At 38.8% G+C, this 21610-nt stretch overlaps 1 protein-coding gene across 1 annotated transcript in view; it reads right to left on the bottom strand.

Annotated features, from left to right (window-relative positions):
- Positions 1 to 21610, bottom strand: part of LOC145779263 (dynein beta chain, ciliary-like) — a 78407-nt gene that overhangs the window by 17407 nt on the left and 39390 nt on the right. Inside the window, exons 54-63 of the mRNA XM_082590802.1 lie at positions 11202 to 11353; positions 10592 to 10753; positions 9146 to 9225; positions 7499 to 7618; positions 5275 to 5437; positions 4862 to 4985; positions 3238 to 3380; positions 2019 to 2193; positions 1240 to 1351; positions 220 to 361 (exon numbers count right to left, since the gene is read on the bottom strand). Of these exons, the coding sequence (XP_082446928.1) occupies positions 220 to 361; positions 1240 to 1351; positions 2019 to 2193; positions 3238 to 3380; positions 4862 to 4985; positions 5275 to 5437; positions 7499 to 7618; positions 9146 to 9225; positions 10592 to 10753; positions 11202 to 11353 (1373 nt within the window). The remainder of the gene's footprint in view (positions 1 to 219; positions 362 to 1239; positions 1352 to 2018; positions 2194 to 3237; positions 3381 to 4861; positions 4986 to 5274; positions 5438 to 7498; positions 7619 to 9145; positions 9226 to 10591; positions 10754 to 11201; positions 11354 to 21610) is intronic.

Genomic DNA, 21610 nt, shown 5'->3' with positions numbered 1-21610 from the left:
ATCAAAACTACCCATAAACAGTAAACACAGCATTTACCTTTCTACCACTTTCAATGCTGCAAACCGCGCTATTCTCTTTTTTTGCACGATTTCAACGCCGTCAAGACATCGAACACCATGCATCACAAGTCACAACACAACGTTTGTCTTATTTTTGAAGAAACGTGTTTCATTAAACCGCGTTGTTGTAACGTTTGGCAACAGAATTCATCTAATCACCTGTTCTGTTGTATTTTGAAGCTTCAGCAAGCCGTTTTCAAGCCTGTCCATTTTCTTGGTGAGTTCTTTGTTGGTGTGCCCGATCAAGTGTTTGTAGAGGTCAATCTGTTCAAGGAAGCTCTTTGGTGTGGTGTAGTTGTATCTGCATATCACAAATAAACATAAAAATCTAAGACGGCGCTTACAACCAACGCTTACACACTTAAACCAAGGCGCACCATACAACGCAAACGGGCGTACACGGCCCTAAGTGGCTATTTGTACGGCCTTGTGCCATTGAAACTCCAGACTCGATTTTAAAAAACTACAATAAGTTGGTAGCAGGGTGTCTGGAAATAAGCAAATGTTGTTGGTAATGTTGTGCATTTCATCTGTTTTTCAACAACTTGCAAGATTCAAATGCGATCAACTGCTGGGTAGTTACTACAGTCAGTTTCAAAATGAATGATTTTAGAAAAGTTGTGTGTGCGCCAGACTGCTAGATGATGTCACTGCATGATGGAACGTATCCGGAAGACCAGGCTTCTTTGAAGCAAAGTGAAGAAAGAAAATGGGATTCACTTTTGAAGCAAAAGTTTATTTTCTGAAACATGAGAGAGAAAAGCTTGGTGTAGTTTTTGCGTGGGGTTCGAACGCAAAGTAAAAGAGCATTACACTGCAATGTACAACTGTACAACCGTAAAAAATCCTTCATTGTGTGTTTGAGATGCTGCATTCCCCCTATTGACAAATGATGTATGACGACGTTGAGACAATGAAAAATATGCATTTGCTTGATCGCTCGAGCTATACATTTCAAATGGCAGTTTCTTCAATAAAAGGAAAAACGTTGTTTAAATGCAGGTGAATAGGTAATAATTACCCGAGTGCAAAGTACTCATATTTCATATTACCACAGGTCAAATACATCAGCCTCGCCAACATGTCAACTTTCTTTTACATTGATTCAACGTCTGTACGTCGTTGGATTAATGTAAAAAAATACTGTTTTACTGGTAGATAATGTTCATTCAAACTCGCCTTCTTTCATTTTGCTTGTATTGTTGACTGACGTCATTCACGGACACATGCGCGTGGGCCATGAACTTTGCAATGCTGTCCACCATGGCATCATGTGGTTCGGATGCGTTGCCTGAAAAACACAAACTTTCAAAATCAATTTGTTTATTGTGGATGGGTTACCCACTGCAAGAAGACAAAACCACTACATTATGGTTAACGCAATATATCCTATATACTAAGTTAATATTACCGCTGGTGTCATCAGAGGTTTGTGTATTGTGTCTGTGATAAAGCTTCAGCAAAAAGGCACACTCAGGCGTGCCACGAGTTTGACGCAAAATAGAGAAACCGGAAAAGACAGTTTAAACATTTAATGTGCAGCCAGGGGATGGTTTCCTCCGTTTGTCAGTTGTGACAGTTAAATATTGTGGAGAAAGCAAAGTTATTATGTTTCGCATCGCTTTCCAGACAGAGAAGTTGCCAGTTGCTTTCTAATTCTCACAAATCTAAGCGCCTAAAACTGAATATCAAATTCCAACAACTTCCCGGCAGGTACGCAGCCAAAAAACCCTTTATTACTTCCCTTCATTGTAACACAGCTTTGATTCATTGGTTGGATAATGGAAACAGAGCGGGAGGCAAACCCCCAACGTCGAAACGTAATTCTAGCAAAGTTTAAAGAAGTTTCCGGCTTTTAATTATACATCTGGCAACGTTTAAAAGATGTTAAAGAAAACTTCGTATTTTATGTTAGCTGGAGGCATAAAAAGCAATAAAAATCCAGCAGGATTACGCACCATCAGCCTCAAATTCCAGTTCTTCAATTTCAGCTACAAAGCGGCGACTCACGCTGACTAGCGCGTCATGTGGCCAGGGATGGAACCAATCAATAGAACAGCAATTGATCAAGGCGGGAAACTTTCTGCCGCGAATTCTCAAAGTTGAACCGACAGGGGAAAAGCAAAGTACAATCTAGAAACACAAACACTAAACTAAGAAATTTAATAATACAATCTAGTTTTAATTTTCAAAATTCTTATATATCATTTAATAAAGGAAAAATATATAATACAATAAATATAATAACACATACAAATGCTTTTCAATTCTGGTGTTACAGAAGAATATTAAAAATCTAATACAAGAAATACGTTACGAAGGAAGAAATTACACATAATTGGAGTGCACAGATGGGCCCACGAATTTGCCAAACAAAAGGTGAAATTCGCGGGACATATTTTGAGAGGATCGGCGGGCCAGCTACTAGCTGACTCGTCAAGTCTCGGAGAAACAAAATGATGAGCAAAAGATTGCGACTTGTGGAAACAGTTGGCAGCCATCTTTAGGCTCGAAGATGGCACATGACGATAACGTAAACAATTAAAATGTGGTGCTACTTGGTTTTATGTGTTTGGGGTCCAACAAAGACTGAAGTTGTCAATTGAAATGAAGAGAATGTTACACAGGTGTACATGATGTACGGTAAGCTTAATTACAAATAATGCAGTGAGATAAAAAAAAAGGAAGTGCTATTTTTACACACTTGTTGTCATGCTTACAATCAGGTGTTGCCAGAGTTAGGATAAAAGTTAGAAAGGATTAAGGTAAAGATTAGAGTTAGGAATAAGGTCAGGGTTTTGATCTTTGGCCAGGACTAAAAAAATTTCTAAAGTACAAGTTTTGTTTTCAACAGCTTTAAACTTTTCTCAAATTAGGGCAGAATTCCTTATCTGGCAACGCTATTGTGGCTATTGCTACACTATGTAGTGTAAATATAGCCACAGCCAAAAAAGTACACAATTCCAATCTATAAAATGTATTATTCGAGAAAAAAACAAAACAACAACCATAATGGTCATTACATTTTTAGATGATGATCATGTTTATTTGTCGCTCTACAACAAATCATGTTTTCAATGATCTAAGCTCAGTTAACAAAACTTAGAGCTTTCAAGATGAATTCGCCGTCAGATGACGTTGAATCAACGTAAAAACAGTGATTTTGCGTAATCCCACCTTCAGTTGGTTTCGGACTCGATCGAGAAAGAAGTTCCAGCAATTTTCTCTGGAGTCGAACATTCCCATGGCTCTAACTTCCGATCTCACTCCGTTGATGATGTCCTCCGTTTCCTCCTCGCTGAAAAGATCGGACACTTCACCTGGAAATAATAAAATAAATTCCGAAGAGTCAGACATGGACGTGAGAGTGAATAAAACAATTGAGCGTTCAACAGAAAGTAAAAAAAATTGCGAAATGTCGGAACACATAAATGCAGCAGTTCCATTGCAGCAGGCTACACGTAATGTTTTACATGTGATAAAGAAACGTTTCAAAACTGTTGTGAGGATTTTACAATATCGTAAAATGGTTTCTGTTCTCCATCGTTTAATTTGGAAGCAATGGCTCTTCTTGACTGCATATGTCTAACGTCTACGGACGTTGAATCGTCGTAGTAGACAGTGACTTATGAAGTTAGTTGCTTCTGAAACCCAGACAGCAAACTCTATCATTTTTACGTCTTCAGACGTTGAATCAATGTAAAAATGACGGATTTTGTTGACTAGGTATATGCTCTACAGTAGCCTCTCCATGTAGTCAGGAAATACCACCAACATCAAGTGGTCAAGGACAGACTTTGCCTCAAAGGCTTGAACCAAGAAGAGATGGATGAGACCAATCGATAGGTCAAACTGAGAGAAGTGGCAAAGATCGCCAGTTATGGAGACTTTTCCGTATATCCAATTTTAGAACCGATTGGTGCGATATTGCTAAATCCACTCAATGCTTATTAATATGACAACTAACATTCGAGAACAATTTCATTATCCTCACCGACATGGAACATCGTTACAGTCAGTTCTTCGATTCATAACAAAAAAGTACAGCAATTCATTATTAGAAGTTCCGCGTTTAGTGTTTGATGCCTGTCTGACAGTTTGAACATCAGTGTGGAGCCGTGCAAGCAAACTACATTATTTCCTTTCAGGTGTTTACGTGCTTTAAAGCATTGCGCTATGCAGTCGCGCATATCAGCGTCGCACTTCGAACTTTCGAAGAGGTAGGATTTGTTTTAACATAAATACAGCATTTTATTTCTGCTGTAGGTTTACATGAATCAATGTAAAAAACAGTTGGTTTGCAGTCTGGGCTGTATCTGTGCAAGCAGTATATTATGATGTCACTAATTTAATCTAAAAAAACATCTCACCACAAACAAAACCATTGCCAGACGCATGACGCCAATACCCGCCTACGCGTCTGCAATAACAAGCTGCGAGATACTCCCTTTGACATGAAAGATTGGGTGGTCACATGATGATGAGGTAGCCACCAAAATGTACTGGAAATTGATTTTGTTTAAAAATAGCAAAGGTGAGTGAGAGCTCGAAGTACGTTTCGCGTCAACAATGAATCAATGAACTTCTCAGCAATAAACTTTTCGCTTCAGCGAAAAGTATCTCGAGCAATGAACCCAGACAGCAAATCAACTGTTTTTTACATTGATTCAACGTCTGCAGATGTTGAATCAATGTAAAAAACGATTGATTTGCTGTCTGGGAACCCCATTCTATTCACCATTGCATTTCTTGTAAGCGGTCTTTTAAGTTTGTTGATTGGTTATCAAAAATCTATAGTTACCCATGGCTAGATGATCATTGATTAAGACCAGAAATCGTTCATCGGGAACATGAGCATCCGTGACAAGGAAGACGGTTCCGATGCATTTCACTCCGGTCCGAACGTAGAGAGACGCTAGATCCGTCTAAAGATTTTTTTCGTATCAAAGCAAAGTGGTATTGTACCTTTAGAACTTGATGCTTTTTGTCGTATCCAATCTTATACTAGGGGATTTAGATTATGTGGACGGGAAGTCAGGAAAGACGATCCGTTTCAGCCTCTTGGCTTACCATTAAGTGTTTTGATACTATGAATGAGCATTGTCCCAGACAGCAAATCAGTCTTTTACATTTAACCTCTGAATCAATGTAAAAAAATGACTGGTTTGTCTGGGGTACAAGCTACCATCATTTCAGCGCTGTCATAAAACTTACTTTCAAGTCTTGAATGTTGTATCCTTTCTTCAAGGTTAGTTGAAAAACATCAAGTCCGGAAATATACGCCGCAAGACGAGATAGACTCTGTTTCCCACTTCCTCCAACTCCGACCAATAAGGCATTGCCACGTGGCGACTCCAAAATGCGGTTGATTCGGCAGCTGAAGCACAAAGACTTGTTTACTGAACTTCCTCGACTTCACGTAAAAACAATTTCACACGAACGACGAAGACGACGTAAAAACAAAAACAGCATACATTAGCATCAGTCAACATGTTAAGGTTGTTATGGTTCATTTGGGGGCGTAAATATTTTGTTACCCCTTTGTTGTCTCCAGATAAAGCGATTCAAAACGTTACAGTAACGTTGGGGCAAAAACCAAGTATTTGCATATAAACGAATGCGATGACTTCATAAAACAACAGCTTGTTCTATGAACTCAGTTGCTCTCTGTTAGGCATTGATCTCTGCTGTTCGTACCACAGCTTTTACCAAATACAAAACATCCGAGTCATCAAAACGAAAACAACACGGCTGGAGCGTGAACGAAGGGAGTTGATAAAAAACAGAAACGCTAGTTCAAAGTGTTCGCGTTTTGTCCAAAATACAACTATCCCAACTCAAGTATCATCGTCAATATTGATGGATGGTTTTGTTGGCAAAGGTTGACTCGTCAGAGACAGCAAGTTTTAGTAAAATTCTGAGTGGACAAAAATGTATGAACAAAGAGTTTTGAAAAACACACGTCATATTTTGTTGAATTGAAGTAAAAAGAACGTTGCCTGAACAACAGACAGGCAGCTAGAACAAGATTGCTTGACACAAACAGGTCTATTTCGCAAGCAGGAAATCAGTTCTTTTTCACATCAATTTTCCAGAATCCAGACATCATTTTGAAATATTGCAATACACCGCTGTTCTTGCGTTTTTTTATGTTTTTTTTTGACAACTTCTCGGCTCTCGCTTCTTGAACCAGTCAAAATTATTTTTGATTCAAAAGGAGTAGAAACAGCAGCACGACCAATAAATAACTTTAGACTGAATACTGAAAAGTTTGGGTGTTCATCAGGACAATTATCGTTTCTAGCACTAGTTGCTACGTTCATCTGATGAAATTGAAAGTAAAATTAACAACAAACAAGATGGTTTATTGCTTTTTATTTCAATTTCATCAGATGAACGTAGCAACTAGTGCTAGAAACGAAAATAACTTTAGGTTAACGCACGAGACACATAATTCCCGAGTCAACAAAGTTTCCGTTTTTAACATTATTTCAATGTTAACATTTTAAGTTTTTGTGCTTTACATCATTTGAAGAGTTGATGGGTGGTATAATATTTAAGAATGGCGAAGAGATATTACATCATTTCAATGATTTCAATATGCAACGTCAGTAAAGCAATAAAACAACTTATATGTCTTTGCTTTTACTTTCATCAGATGAATGTGTGACATGTACCATGTCTCTAACTGACAATTTGCAATATTAGAACGTTTGGTCGAAACCTATGAAAATTGCAAATGTATTCCCAGACAGCAAATCAACTGCTTTTTACATTGACTCAACGTCCGCAGACGTTAAATCAATGCAAAAAGCGGTTGGTTTGTTGTCTGGGTTGCGCCAGTGAAAACTCCAAACCTAAATTCTGCCCTCATGCAACTTAGAATTTAGGTCACGCTTCCTGTTAACGAATGCCATTCTCACGTGAAATGCATTGCAACTGTACAAATTCCAAATCTAAATTCTCCAATTTCACGGAATTGAGCCCACCACATCCTGTGTTTTGGATGCGACATGACTGTAAAGTTTCCGCAAAACATAACTCTCACCGTGATGTTATCTTTAAAAAACCACTACAATTGGAAATAAGGAGGGAATTGAAAAGTACTGTGTAACGTTTCCACAAAACATAAATCTTCCCACCGTGATGTTATCTTTAAAAAACCACTATATTAGGAAATAAGGCGGGGAGTTGAAAAGTACTCGCAACGTATATAAACCGAAAGAATTTTCATTTTTCAACGACTCTCGAACAAACAGACAAGGGCAGACAAAACAGTCGTCTATGTAAAACTACAGACGTTGCAATTAGTGTTGGAAAAGATGCTCTCAAGCCACATTTATAGTCCTAGCCATCAAAATCTCTCCTTTTTACATTGATTCAAAGTCTGCAGACGTCGAATCAATGTGAAAAGGGCAGATTTTGCTGGAACACTCACATGTGCATGATGGCATCCTCAAACAGCACCAGGTTCATCTCTGGCAACACGTCATTGTGGTTTTCCAGTGCTTCCACTAACAACTCGTTCAAAGACTCCCACTTGCGCACTGGCATGTATCTGTATATTGTGGATTTGACGTTGATATTACATTAAAAAATATAAATGAATGAAAAAACATAAAACTTATATTCTATGTCTGCGGGATATGGTGTTAGTTTTTCAAAAGACTTAACAGAGGTTTAGTTTTGCAACACTTCAGGCCTATTGAGAAATTTCCGCAAACCAACGTCTTGAGCTATTTCTGTATTACTATTCCAGTGGAAATAATCTCTGTGACACCCATTGCGTACTAGTAGTTACAAACAGAAACCGACTGCTAACGGTTTCTATTGAACAGTATCATGAGCAAAGACCATGCGGATCATGACATTCATATACAAATTAGCGAACATCATGATCACAATTGCGTGTATCTAAAAATATGATGTAAATATAACAAAATCTTTCATACATAGCATATGACAATGCAGGGTTGTCGCCGCTCATTAAGCGATAATGAAATTGCGACTTATAATAATAATGTTTGTTTTTGCATAGTGCTACATGCGCTGTGTTGTTCTCAGTGTTCAAACATGTGTTGTTGATACGGAACCATATAGATCTGGTATCACGACAATTCAAAGCCGATGATTCAAAGACGAAGGGTTAAGGTTAGGGTTATTGTCTTTATCATAAATAAATTATCGGCTTTGAATTGACGCGTAACCGATCCGAAGCTTGAAGCTTAGTCATGATTTGAATTAATCGCAATTTCTTTTGTTCAATTTAACTTGTATTTATGGGGGGGAGGTTATACAAGGGTAATATTTATACAGGGGGGGGAAAGTTAGCGATTACATTCTTAGTAATCAGCACAAAGACTGAGCAGTGAACATTAACTGATACAGCGAAAATATGCAGTATACTGTATTGTATGTCGGTTTATTGCTGTCAATATATCGTACGCTGGGCTGCAAACATATGTTTAATTAAACTACGACCAAAAAGAAATGAAATGGTAATTCTCCTGTCAGATGTAAGACTTATTATCCTTGCTGAGAGCACAGTGTTGAATCGAAAACGTTAGCCCTGTTTGCAGGCGCGAATCTAAGAGTTTTTTTCGGGGGGGGGGGGGGGGGCCAGAAAATTTGAAAATCAATTAAAAAGAAAGAAAAAGCTAAACAGATATGAACAATGATACTACGACATATACGATATGCTAGAAAATAGACATTAAAACAACCATTTTCATCAATTGTGATGCCGAGGGACTAATATCAGCTGTTTAGAAGCATATCAAACCATTTGATGCGGAAACATACAATTTTTCACAAAATTTCGGGGGGGCCCGGGCCCCCTGGGCCTCCCCCATAAATCCGCGCCTGCCTGTTTGCATGTGCAGTTTCGTTTGTTTCAATAAGTCTATTGAATCCGGCTTTCCAATACAGCCAAATCCGTCATTTTATATTGATTCAACGTCTGCAGACGTTGTTGCTTGGCAATGGCTTATATATGTATATTGTCTATAGTAGCCTACACAACGAAGTGCACTCTCAACAAAACTTCTATTAAAAGCAATTAAGTTAACATGGCTGCGTTCTGTACCTTGGTTCGCCCACACCTTCAGCAAAATGGCAGAATATGTTGGGCTGGGCAAGCATGCGGTCGTGGAATTCCTCTCCTCCCTAAATGTAATAACATAAACAACATGAAACTTGCTTGTTGCAACATAAACACACCACGGTATAACGAATGTTCCTGTAAACATCATGTCATAAAGTGAAACGCTAGTTAAAAAATGCTGTCCTCGTAAGGAGATTGCACCAAGTTGCCCAGCTGGATTTGCAGTACGAAGCTTGACAGACAGCGTTTGTATAATGATGATGGCGGTGATGTTTGGCTTTCGTTTACAAAGATGGCCAACAAATCTAAATCAGGCTTTAATGTGTGGTCAGGGTTATTTATGACACTCTTATGTCACCTATAGAGCTCGTAGTATTATTGTGCAGTTTTGATAGCGTAATGTTGATTTATTCGGGGTTTGAGCCGAGATCATAGTCTAAATTGTTCGTGAGTCCCAATTATTGCCCTGGCTTCACTTTTCTGGACAAGACCACAACACATGTTATATTATACATTGATTATGAATGCAATGAAACAGTCTGAAACATTAGGGTCAGCCATATAAACATATGCCGATGTTTGCCGCGCACCTGAGCTGGGCAAGATGAAAGCCCAAGTAAACTCCGGCAAGCAAACACCTGCTTATATGACTGGCCTAGTCAACGAAATGCTCGAATAAGTCCACTTAGGCATTTCATTGACCAATCAAATAACTGCAACTACGAAAATTTATATCATTTAGCACTCTGCATTAAGCAATTTAATCCGACGCTGACGTGACATCCTCCGAGTGAATCATGAATGGGTCTGATATGTTTACAAAAGCTCCGACTTATAAAGAACGACCCAACAATTTAAACCTGATATCCTTAATCGCGAAACTCCGATAATTGATCTGGGGATAAAACAACATCACGTGTGTAGTCTTTGGGCTACGTTTCGCACGTATTTCTGAGGCATCAACATTATTTTCAGGAAATTACTATTTAGTTTATGAAACACTAAGATTCTTGAATATAACGAGTCACGTATAATCTTCATCAAACACCAATCTATCAACTTGTGAGGTAGGCTGTGTAGCCTGCATAGCTGGTCATATGGGGTTGTAACAGGGTACTATAAAAGGGAGGGAGTGAAAATGATAAAACTGCACAATATGATGAATGAACAAATACGATGGCAGCATGTCAAACAAGTGTAATGTAACCAGATTGAAGTATTCAAGACCGAAAATAGATAATGGATACTTAGGGAAATCAAATGGCACCACAGCGGAAAGTAGATAGGTGCATTTTCTCTTAATGGAATAAATTAAATGTCGATCTAAGGGACGATTGGCAATTTCTATTAACTTGAATAAGAACAATCATAAATAAGAATCGTTAAGTATTACATTTATAAGAATAACAATCATTAAGTAAGAATCACCTCAAAAACTCGCTTTGCGGCTTCCGCAAGAATCTTTTCAAATGAAGCACAGTCTTTTTCGTCCACCATTTTGTCGCCATAAACCCGCGAAGTTTCATGTAACCACAAACGTATCAAATCCAATTGTGATTTGACGCAGTCAGGAGACGCAAACAACAAGCCCTGCAAAAGACACAGGTCTCTTCATAGCTATTTTATTAGGTCACTAGAAAAACGATTGCTGAGTATTACAGCAACACCGGATGTAGAACCAAATTCCTTTAATTCTTAAAGTAAATTTCCATTGCTTTGGAAGTCAAACAGTTTTATATTAAACAGACGATGAAACAACTAAGTAATTGAGGTGGACTACATTATTCAAAGGAACGACGTAACTAATAACAGAACACATCCAAATACGTTTCACTTAACATTATGGTCTTGTAAGGACAAATAAAAATTATTCAGGTGTACCTAAAGAAAAGCAAAAAAAAGCTATCAATGATATCAAAAAATTATGATTGCTAGATAAATATCAAAAAGATTTTTATCAGCCGTTGATAGCTTGGCTCCAAAAAACGAACAAAATTTGTTTGCAACATGCAAAAATTAATAAGTTTTTCTGGCTTACCTGAAAGACATTTGATAGATCTCTCAGATTGAAAATGTAATGGAACTTCACTGCAGTGGGAAGAAACGATGACGTCACACGATGGTGGAAATGCACAGCCGCTTTGACAATTGTCTCTGCTGATTTGGCAACAGAAGGCGAAAATGAATATTCTGAAAAAAAGTAAAAAAATATTTTCACAAATAAGACAGTCTGGTAATAAAGAAAATACATATTATCTTCACAAAAATGTTTAAAAATCTTACAAGTAGAGCTGTTGGACATCTTTTTTTGCTAAAACAAAACGAACTTCATCGCAAAGATTTTAATATGAAATTAAAATAAATCGGAACAATAACTGTAAAGCTATCAGGCTGGAATTTGAACCTGAGTCTACAGACACCATTGCCCAATGAATTTACCACCTAGCCTGCGCAAAATGCATGATGTCTGATAAAACATTTGAGTTAGAATTTAGACTTTTCAAATCTTTCATATTGAATGGAGAAATGTTTCTGGTAGTCGAAGGAGATTCGAGAAAGTTTATTGTGTTGTGGTAGTTGTGAAAGTTCGCTTTGATATTGTTTCTGCTTACATTGCGTGTAGCTTATTGGTTATTAATTTTTAAATGATTATAATTTTTCAGTGTGGCCTATAAAAACCTATCTAATGCAGTGATGCCATCTTCACGAAGATATGTGCATGTTTTTCATTGCCTCCTTGGTGTAACACGTTTGGATTACCAAAACATAGAGTACGGATTGCCTTCCATTTTCGCTGTTTTAATATCCTGTATTGTGTGCTCAAGATGTAGGCTACTAAACTAAAAGTAGCCTATTCATTCTAATTGATCTCACTTTTTAAAATATTTAGACATCTAAACAAAACAAAAAATAGTTATTTGTATAAAAAAATCGAAAGTAGATTTAGCTAAAAATCTTAATCAATTGAAACAGGAGAAATTTCCAAAAAATTGATCTCAAAAGGGACAACCTGGCAACCCTTGTGGAAATGTCACAATCCAAAAGGATATCACCGAACAAAACGGTTTTATAAGTGTTTTGTACCGTTTTGTTCGTTATCATCTCTGTCTCGTTTTTGAATTCTAGTATTCTCCCTACATGTCATGTTTGTCCTAGCCAGTAAATCAGTCTAATGGTGATGAACTGTTTTATTTTGGTCAACAACGCACGAGTACAAAATAATTGACACGGCGAGAAGAACACAATAAACATAGCCAGGTCAGAGACTTTAAAGAACCGGCCTGCCACGCCCCACGGAGGCGGGGAGCGGCGTGATTATGGGGTGGCGATGCACCCGGAAGGGAAGTCCACCAGCTTAGGTCGCGGGGGCCAGGCTGGGGAGTCTAGGTACCTGTGGAAGGAAAGTGTGGATCGAAAATTTTGTGCGACTCGTCCGCAAAATTTAGAATGGCGGAACGGGCCAGGGAGACGGGCTTAGCGTTCCGTAAACACAAAAAGGTCAGCTCACGACAGTCGCCCCACCGGACGGCCCGTCTTGTGGGGCGACTGGTACCGGCAGAAGTTTTAAAGCCGGGCAGCGCCCACGTCTCCATCACGTGACCGTAACACAGGTACGTTTGACTCCTATACTCGGTCTGCCCTTAGGCAGTCAAGTCAAGGCAGAGCGGATAAAGTTCAATCTTTGCATTTTAAAGAAGTTATATCGATTTTATTACCTAGTTCCTAGGTCCTAAAAAAAGAACAATGACTTTTTACGTTTTTAAATAGAGACCATATCTACAATTCTTCATTGAACAACTCTTCATTTAGGGTTTTTAGTGTTAGTCATGCATTGTAGCATTGATTTTTATGTGGTTTATTGACATCACTGCTTTTTGAGTTTTGGTTTGGTATTGGTACAGTAAGTAAGTAAACACTGAACAGAAAACAGCTCTCACAAAAGAGAAAATCAGAAAAAAGCGATGGTGGCTGTTGTTGCGCCATGTGGGGCAACATACCAGCCTGGACCAGCCAGCAAAAGTCGATTGAAAGTAAAAAAACTTTATTTGTTTCTTGTTTGTTCTACGCATTTTTCAAAGTTTCTTTTTTACAAGTGCTAGCTGAAGAAGCTATTCCTATAGCGAAATCGATTCTTAATAAATTACACTAAGAGGTTAGATTTTTGTGCAAGTGCCAGCATTCGATGAACGCAAAATAGCAGAAAGGAAAAGTAACCACTTTTTATTGTTGTAACTGTAACCGCCAGCGACGCTGAAACGATGTAAAAAGCATTTTTCCTGTCTGGGATTTGTGCCCTGAAATTGCAATGGCTGCAGTCTGATCTCACAATCCCTCAAGGTAGTGTATGTCACATGACAATTACGTCATAAAAGCATTCTCTCTTGTACTGTCCACTGCCAGTCAGTAAGTCAGTTTTCAGGAAAGAAAAAGGCGCGTACAGCCGTTCAACAGGAAAGGCGAAGAAAAAAGGCGCGAACAGCCGCCATTGCTTATAAGTTAGCAGAATTTTGTGCAGAGCAGAAAGTTAGGAATCAAGGTTTCATCAGTTAGTTTGTGTTGTACATTCCGCGAAAAAAGAAGGCGCAAAGCATTGAAAATGGTATCCACGTGTTTCAAGGGTTCGCTTGAAGTGAACCGGAATTTCGTTGAAGAATCAAGTGGTAAGTGCTCAAATGGGAGTGCTGATTTGAATGTGTTGGACTTGTTAAGCAGCGCTTACTTGTTGATTATTCCATCTAAGAGTAAATTATCAGAAGATAAAGAACATTTTAAACCAGAGAAAATGATAACGCTGACTTCTGAAGATTTTTTGATCGCATGCCAGTCACTATTTGCCGTATCAAATAGTAGTGACGAAAATTTGTTAAAGGACAACGACCCTGAAGATTATATTACCACTGACGAGGTGGGTGAAACCGATGATTGTGAGCAAAGTCATCTGCCGTCTGTATTGAAAAAAGATCTCGACGTGAACAAATGTTTGAAGCTTAAAACTGAGGCATGCGGAGTCAGTGTTGCCACACAAACTAATGACATCAAAGCAAAGGAGGCAAATCGCACACCAGACAAAGTAAGTTGTGCTAAATCAAAGAAGCAAAAGGAAACGTCTAGATCTCTCACTCTCTGTAACGGAAACCATGATTTAAAAAATGCCCTACAAAGTGTGAGTCCTGCATTAAAGAACCTTGCATTGAATCAGTTTAGCCCTTGGTGTTCTAATACTGAAGTGAAAAATACATCTCCACTTCGGTATTTACGTTCTCATTTGGCACTGCTGTTTGAATTTGTCCATAGCTCAACCATCCAACATGAACTGAATAGAAAATTATTGGTAAGGTACATAGCGTATCTTGAAAAGTTACTAGCAAAATTCGATCGTTATCCAAATATGAGTAAATCAATTATCCAGTTTGACAAGCGATTGCTTTCCTATGCCAGACAGTCAGAGTGCTGGAACTTTAAAGAGGCTTGGACGCAAGCAGAAGAAAAAAAAGAAAATTATCTACCAGAGCCCAAGCAAAGCAAAGATACCACTTGTGTTAAAAACAATCAGAGTTCCTGCAAATCGCGTTTTAAAACCAAATTTTCAAACAAAGTACCTCGCACAGAGCACAACTACCCAAGAGGTGGTAAGTGTGTCAACCGCCGCAATACGCCAAACGGAATTAATGAACAGGTGATCACCAGATCATTAGACAAAAATGATGAAGAAAGTGATCATGATGACAGTATTTTTGCTGGTCGTCATGTTGAATTTACAAATGTATCCAACAATTATTCTTATGTAACCAAACGACCTGGCTTCGCCTCCGACACGGGCGCAGTCAAGCGAAGTCGATTGGAAGAAGACGACACGTTGAGACGTAACAATAGGTTGAACGAAGACTCCGAAGCAAGGGAAGATTACACGACAATGCAAAAACGCTCACACGTTCGAGATGAGAAGAAACCGTCGTTGTGTAAGTTTTTCAACATAAGTGGTTGTTTTAAATCAGCCGTAAAATGTGCTTACGTCCATAGGTGTAGTGGTTGTAACTCAATTTTTCATGGTAAAAGTACTTGTCCAAATATATAACAATGCAATGGTTTATTGAGCGTAAAGGACTTGATACATTGCTTATATTTGATTATTTTGAAATACTGTAAAAGCAACGATGCTTTCGATTTCACAAAGCTGACTTTCGTAGCAACGTGTAGGCTACGGTGTGTAAAACTCAGCAACCTAAAGCAATTCCCCCAAGTGTTATAAAATAACAATTTTTCAAAGTGAAGATTGAATACAACCTTACCTGTGGCGTTGTTATAGTACAGTATTTACATTTTACAAAAATAACGTAGCCTGCGGTGGTCCGAAAAGAAGCCTAAATGTGATGCCAGCCAATACAATAATGGATTACTTTGTCCTTGCCTTTTTACTATCTTCTGAATCAGTGCAAGAACATTGAAAAGACTATTGTTTTTTCAAAGTAAGCTACACATTTTCCGTTTGATTGCTGTTTCTGACTTGAACCGTTTTATTGCCATTTCTGCCACCTGGATTGATTATCTTGCTCTGAGAGGCATCTTTTTCAGCATTTTTAATGTTTGCAATCAGGGCTGTGGAGTCGGGCGAAAATTACACGACTCCGACTATTCAGTTTATAACTGACCGACTTCAGACAGTCAATATTCCTCCAACGCCACAGAGCTGTGGAATCGGGTGAAAAATAAAAGACTTTATAACTCCTCGGTTTATAACTGGCCGACTCCGACCCCACAGCCCTGTTTGCAATTAGTGGCTGACAAAGGATTAGAACACAAACAGTCAAACACCATTGACAAACTGGAAACTGCATACCAAAATTGGGTCCTCTCACTGGGTTCTCATAATCCCGAACAAGCCTCTAGTTACGTCACTACCCTACTGGTCACGTGACCAGGCTTTGTCGTTACGGTAACCGTAAATTATTTTGTTTTATTACAGCCGTTTTCATATGTCTAAGTATTTTTTTAATGTGAAAGGGCTTGGTTTCTTTTGATTATTTTTCAGCCACTTCCTGTTTGAAATTCAGTTGTGATCGTGTATTTGATGGTAAACTGCATTGTATTTAGCCCATAGAAGTGTAACACGATGTCAATAAAATTGCTTATGATGAACGAAAGCGTTTTAACTCAGGTTTTGTTTCGTTTTTTAAATGTGAAACAGCCAATCCCACGTAATCGGAACACCTTCAATCCACTCGTTTTCAAGGTTTCAAGATCCACTACCGGTACTGGATGCGGTTGAGGCTACTCATTTAATTCAACAAGTTTGACTTGACCTTCATGCAATCTGATTGGGATTGGCTTGTTTGTTACTATTTACGTTTTTCATAATGATGTGTTTCTTTGTTTATGCAACTGTGCATGTTGGGATTTTCTTTTCATACCGGTAATAAAAACTGTTTATTTTTAGTATGCAGTGGTTTATGTCACTGACACAACCCATCATGAATTGTAGCCTACTCTCTCACAAAGCTGAAGTATCCGCTGATGTAAAAGTTGCCAGGCCTATTCTTCAGGCTTAGTGGTGCGCATGCTCTGCCAGGATTTTACGGGTACTTCAAAGCTGAATTAAAACAGCAATGTTAACACATTTTCAGAAGCTGTAGGACAGGGTTACTCAACTAATATTAACAAAGGTCCAGTTTGACAAGTTGAATATTTTTAACGGTCCGGTGAATAAGTTATTTCACACGCAACGACGAAAGTTAATCAGTGCCGAACCATTTTTTAAGGTACAATGCAACTCTACGTGGATTGTTGACAAAGTGCTGGGGGGCTAAGTTAAGCCCCCCTTGACTACTAAGATAATCACACTCACAGAGAAAATTGCTTCCAACAGAAATCTGTTTAAAGAGGCCCTGAAACGTGGCAATGAGGTTATTCTTTCAGAAGCCCGAGGTCCACCATCAACGCCCAGAAGGTCCGGATTCGGACTGCGGTCCGCCAGTTGAATAGCCCTGCTGTAGGATATACCACTTCCCAAGTGCAGGTTGTATTTGCATATAATCATTTCATTCAGCGAAGCAGAGGATGAAGCAATTGACACCCAACTTTACGAAGAAGGAAGCTTCAACATCAAGCGGCGTTGATTCGACTCTCGGGATGCGCGCTTGAGCAACGTATTTTCAAGGACAGCTCTCCATTCAGCGGCAACTAGTAGATTGAATAATTCAAAGACAACAGCACTTCAACAATTAGAAACTTCACTCTGTCATACTTGAGGCCGGGCCTGTGTCAGTGGTTTAAAGCCTCTACAAGTAGGCACTGCGAAACCGCCAGGTTTAAGCTCTCAAAGACGTTTCCTCAGTCCGAAGATAAAGATCACCTCAGTCACAGTGAAAAGGAAGAGTTAAAATGTGCAATCTCGTTATTTCAAGATTGTTTTTTGCTTCAGTTCAACCGTCGAAAATATAAAATAAACTGTAACAACCCCATATCATCAGCTACTTATTGTAGCTAAACACAAACAAATGTGTTTCATAAACATAAACAAATGTGTTCCTTGGTTTCGTATTATCTAATGGCTAAACATAAACAAAGGTGTTTTATAAACAAATGGTGGCTGCCTGAAAAAATGTGGAAACTTCCGTAAACAGATCTGACCATACACAATTCACCACAGGATGTCATGACAGCCATGGCCGAGTGGTTAGCGCGTTGGGCTCGCAGTCGAGAGCCTGCATGTTCGACTCCAGCCACCCGCACTTGCTGTTGTTTCTCTGGGCAAGAAACTTTACGATAATTGCCTCTACCTAGTGATCGATTTCGAGTAATGGGTAGTACCAAATTTAAGTCATACGTAAAGTAGACAACCGGAAACAGACATTGCTGTCGGCTGCAGCGTGGGTCAGGTGTATGTCGGAAGGCGTACACCGATGCATAGCGCTCAAGTCCGCTTTCCCGCAATGCAGGATAAAGATAAACAAACAAACATAAAAGAACTTAATTACATTGTGAAAAATTACATAAACTTTCGTAGCTGAATGATTTGATTGGCTGAAAAGTATCTATGTAGATTGTTCGAGTGTTTCCATTGGTTGGACCAGAAACATAAGCAGGTGTTTGCTTGCCAGAGTAGTTGGGGGGTTAATTGGATTTAGTTGAATCTAGTTGAATTTTCATCTAGACTAGCTCAGATGCGCGGCAGGCATCGACACATGCTTATATGGCTGGTCCTAACTACTTTGTCTCAGATTTTTTCAATGTACTAAGATAATTATAATCAATGTAACTTATAATATAATATGTGTTGTGGTCTTGTCCAGAAAAGCTTAGCCAAGGCAATAATCAGGACTCGCGAACTATTTGAATAAACTCAAAACCCCGATTAAGTTAGCTTAAATAAATTACCGTATGCTAATCGAACTTTACTAGACTCACATGTGCGCTCTAGGCGACATGAGGGCGTCACAAAACCGTTTGCGAATGTGGTCTGAACTGCAAGCACAGTACCATGGGCTGTATTCAAGGGGGAGTGATCAACCCCCCACTTATTGAAGTGATTTGGAATGACTAAGACGATTTTAGCCCACTGTCTAAAAATCACCCCCCCCCCCGAATTCTAAAAGTGGATAGAGCCCCTGCACAGCACCGTAGGCTATTTGGCATGTAATTGATTTCATAGGCATATATGTACAAATAGAAGCGAAGGCTACCGTACTGCAAACTGTATAGCCAAGGCCTACAAGTGCGTCTTGACTGTTCATCACAGTAGGAATAATAAGAGTTGAAAAATTTGTTTATTTTAGCTGAGTGTGTAGCTTAGCCATCTCGGATGTATCAACATTGCAGCACAGTGGGATCAAGGTAGACCAAAACTTTCATGGGAAGAGCTTGTTAAGGGTGACCTTTTAGCCCTGAACATAAGCTCTTTCAACCCAACAAATCACAGAGTGTGGAGAGGAAGACTTCGCCCCCGACAGACAGGCCACGCCCTCAACATGAGGATTAATTCATGGCTTGTATAATCAAAATTGGTTCATAAAAAAGAAGTAAACGCAAAGTCTAATTAGGCTAACCCTGCTACCGTTTCGTATTATAAGCAACAGCTGGCGATCCATATTTGCATTAGATTGTAGGATGGAATAAAATTCCAAAGTCAATCGCATGGTATAGCTATCATGCAATATAGCCTATGTTTTCCAAAAGAGGTAATATGCCAACTAGATCGGCCACGATTTTAGCATTGCCTACGTGCCAAGACTTGCATTTTGTGATCTGATTGAAACAGAAAATTGCTCGCTACAGTGAAAACCCTCGCTAGAGCGGAGTTTAACTGACAAAATATTTTTATTATTCAGTAGACGTATGCTAGGCTACAGCCCGAGACTTAGCCTACATCTGTATTTAACAGATGATTAAAGAATAAGTTACAACAGCGCACACCACGACTTTAGGAGAAGGCTAACGTGAATTAGTTGTCAAACAAAGTGTTCAAGCGGAATACGGCTTGTCACTTGTAGCGATCGTCTCTTCCAAGATTGGGTGGCCAGCACAGGTTATTTTTTCAAAGTTAATGACATAGGATTACTACACCTACGTGCATTGAGTGTTAGAAATTGGATGAAGAACATCATTGTACAATCATAATCTACTTCACGCAACTCAATTTCTGACGCTCATTAAAAACGTGTGATTTTAACACTTCAAGCTGAAAAGTTTTGGCTTTTTACAGAGGCTACAATTATTATAATATATCTTTTCCTTTTGACATAGGCTACAAATATTATAATAAATATAGGAGTATGACGCCCTTATTATATCAAAACCGCTAGATCACAATCGTCATACAGGAGTGAAGGTCGACGTTGAACGTCATATTTAGCGTAATGTGGAAGTGATAAATAAAAATAAGTTGCACATTCGGCTAACGAGGAAAGTTAAAAACGAGATGGAGAGGCGAGATTGTTGTTTCATATTCTTTATCAAACTGGTAAGCTATACAAAAACACACGATCAACTGGATTGACAAGAAAAGGTAAGGCCTTCGCTCAGCAGTGGGCTACTATAGGTTGAAAATGATGAAAGATAAGAAAATAGCGTCCTATGATAGGCCCACTACAACAACCCTAATACTGTAGGCCTATTATATGTCACTTCGCTGCTTCCTGCTGTCTGTTGTATCGCATCTGTGAGCGTAGTGTTTTGTGTGTTATCGCCATAGGTGCAAATAAAAGCGCTATTATTATTGTACTTTAATTTATCAAATCATTTAGTCAGAATTATTTTCGTTTTCTTGGAACAGAGGCGTGCAAAATACGGCCCTCGGCTTACAGCTTGGGTCTAAAGTACGCTGCAAATTTTATCACAACTGATTTTAAACTGTGAAGCTTTTTAAGCGTGTTGCAACATCCGGTACAGCTGCTCACTTCAGTATGGTAATAAGTTTAGTTAGTTGTTGTTAAATACCGTATTTATCCGTGTATAAGTCGCACCCCAAAATTTGGCTCAAATATTGGTACAAATTTTTTTTTTAGCAAATTTCATTGAAAAACAACAATCAAAATTTTAAAAGCCTTCAAACTCGTTTTCATTTTCACTGATGCCAAATAGTTTGTCCCATTGTTCTTGGGGCATTTCTTCATCTGCATCCCATGAAGGTGGGATGTCTTCTTCGTTACTTTCTTCTTCATCCTCATCATCATCCTGGTGATCCCACAGATAATCATCTTCACTCCCATCGAGATTGTTGGAAATGCTCGCACGCAAAATACAAACGCTTAATAGCAGCGCTAACGCGCGATCTGTAGTATTCGTTTGTCAGAAGTTCAGAACCTTGTGTATAAGTCGCACCCCAACATTTTGCGACTTATACACGAATAAATACGGTAGCCTAAGTCACCTTTAGCTCGGGATTTCCCTTTACAATACCAGAACCATATAAGATTACAGTAGCCTATCAACCAAATGTGATAACCTTTCCCTGTAGGCTATCGGTTGTAATGACCGATTTAAAAAAAAATACGGTGTAGTCGTGCCAATATTTTGAATGAAATCATATTTTGAAACTGTTCCTACATCAAACATTGCTTAGTTTTTCAAACTAAGACTTTAACATTATTTGTGATTATTAGGCCAAATCGTGCAATTTAAATCCGCACACCAGTTGTTATTAACCTCATAGTTAGGTACACGATACATTGAGATATCCGGTTTTAATCTACCGGAGATTACGTGTTTCCTTAATATCATTTGGTTTTGTTTTGAGAGTATTTCAGCTATCGGAGAAATGCGTGTTTCCTGACCGAGTACTGTGTTGGACACATTAATTTATGCCAATGCGCAGCAACGCTCTAAAGTACTGTAATACGTTCTGTGTGTGGCAGGAAACAGTTGAAGCCGTTTTCGAGATTTTGCTTTATTTCGGTACCACAAGCCTAAGTTGTTTTCTGGCAGAACACAAGAGTCGACTTTCCTTCGCTG

Source organism: Aplidium turbinatum, chromosome 11 (genome assembly GCF_918807975.1).
Source record: "Aplidium turbinatum chromosome 11, kaAplTurb1.1, whole genome shotgun sequence".
In the NCBI taxonomy this organism is placed as follows: Eukaryota; Metazoa; Chordata; class Ascidiacea; order Aplousobranchia; family Polyclinidae; genus Aplidium; species Aplidium turbinatum.
This window is presented reverse-complemented; position numbering and strand designations above follow the sequence as displayed.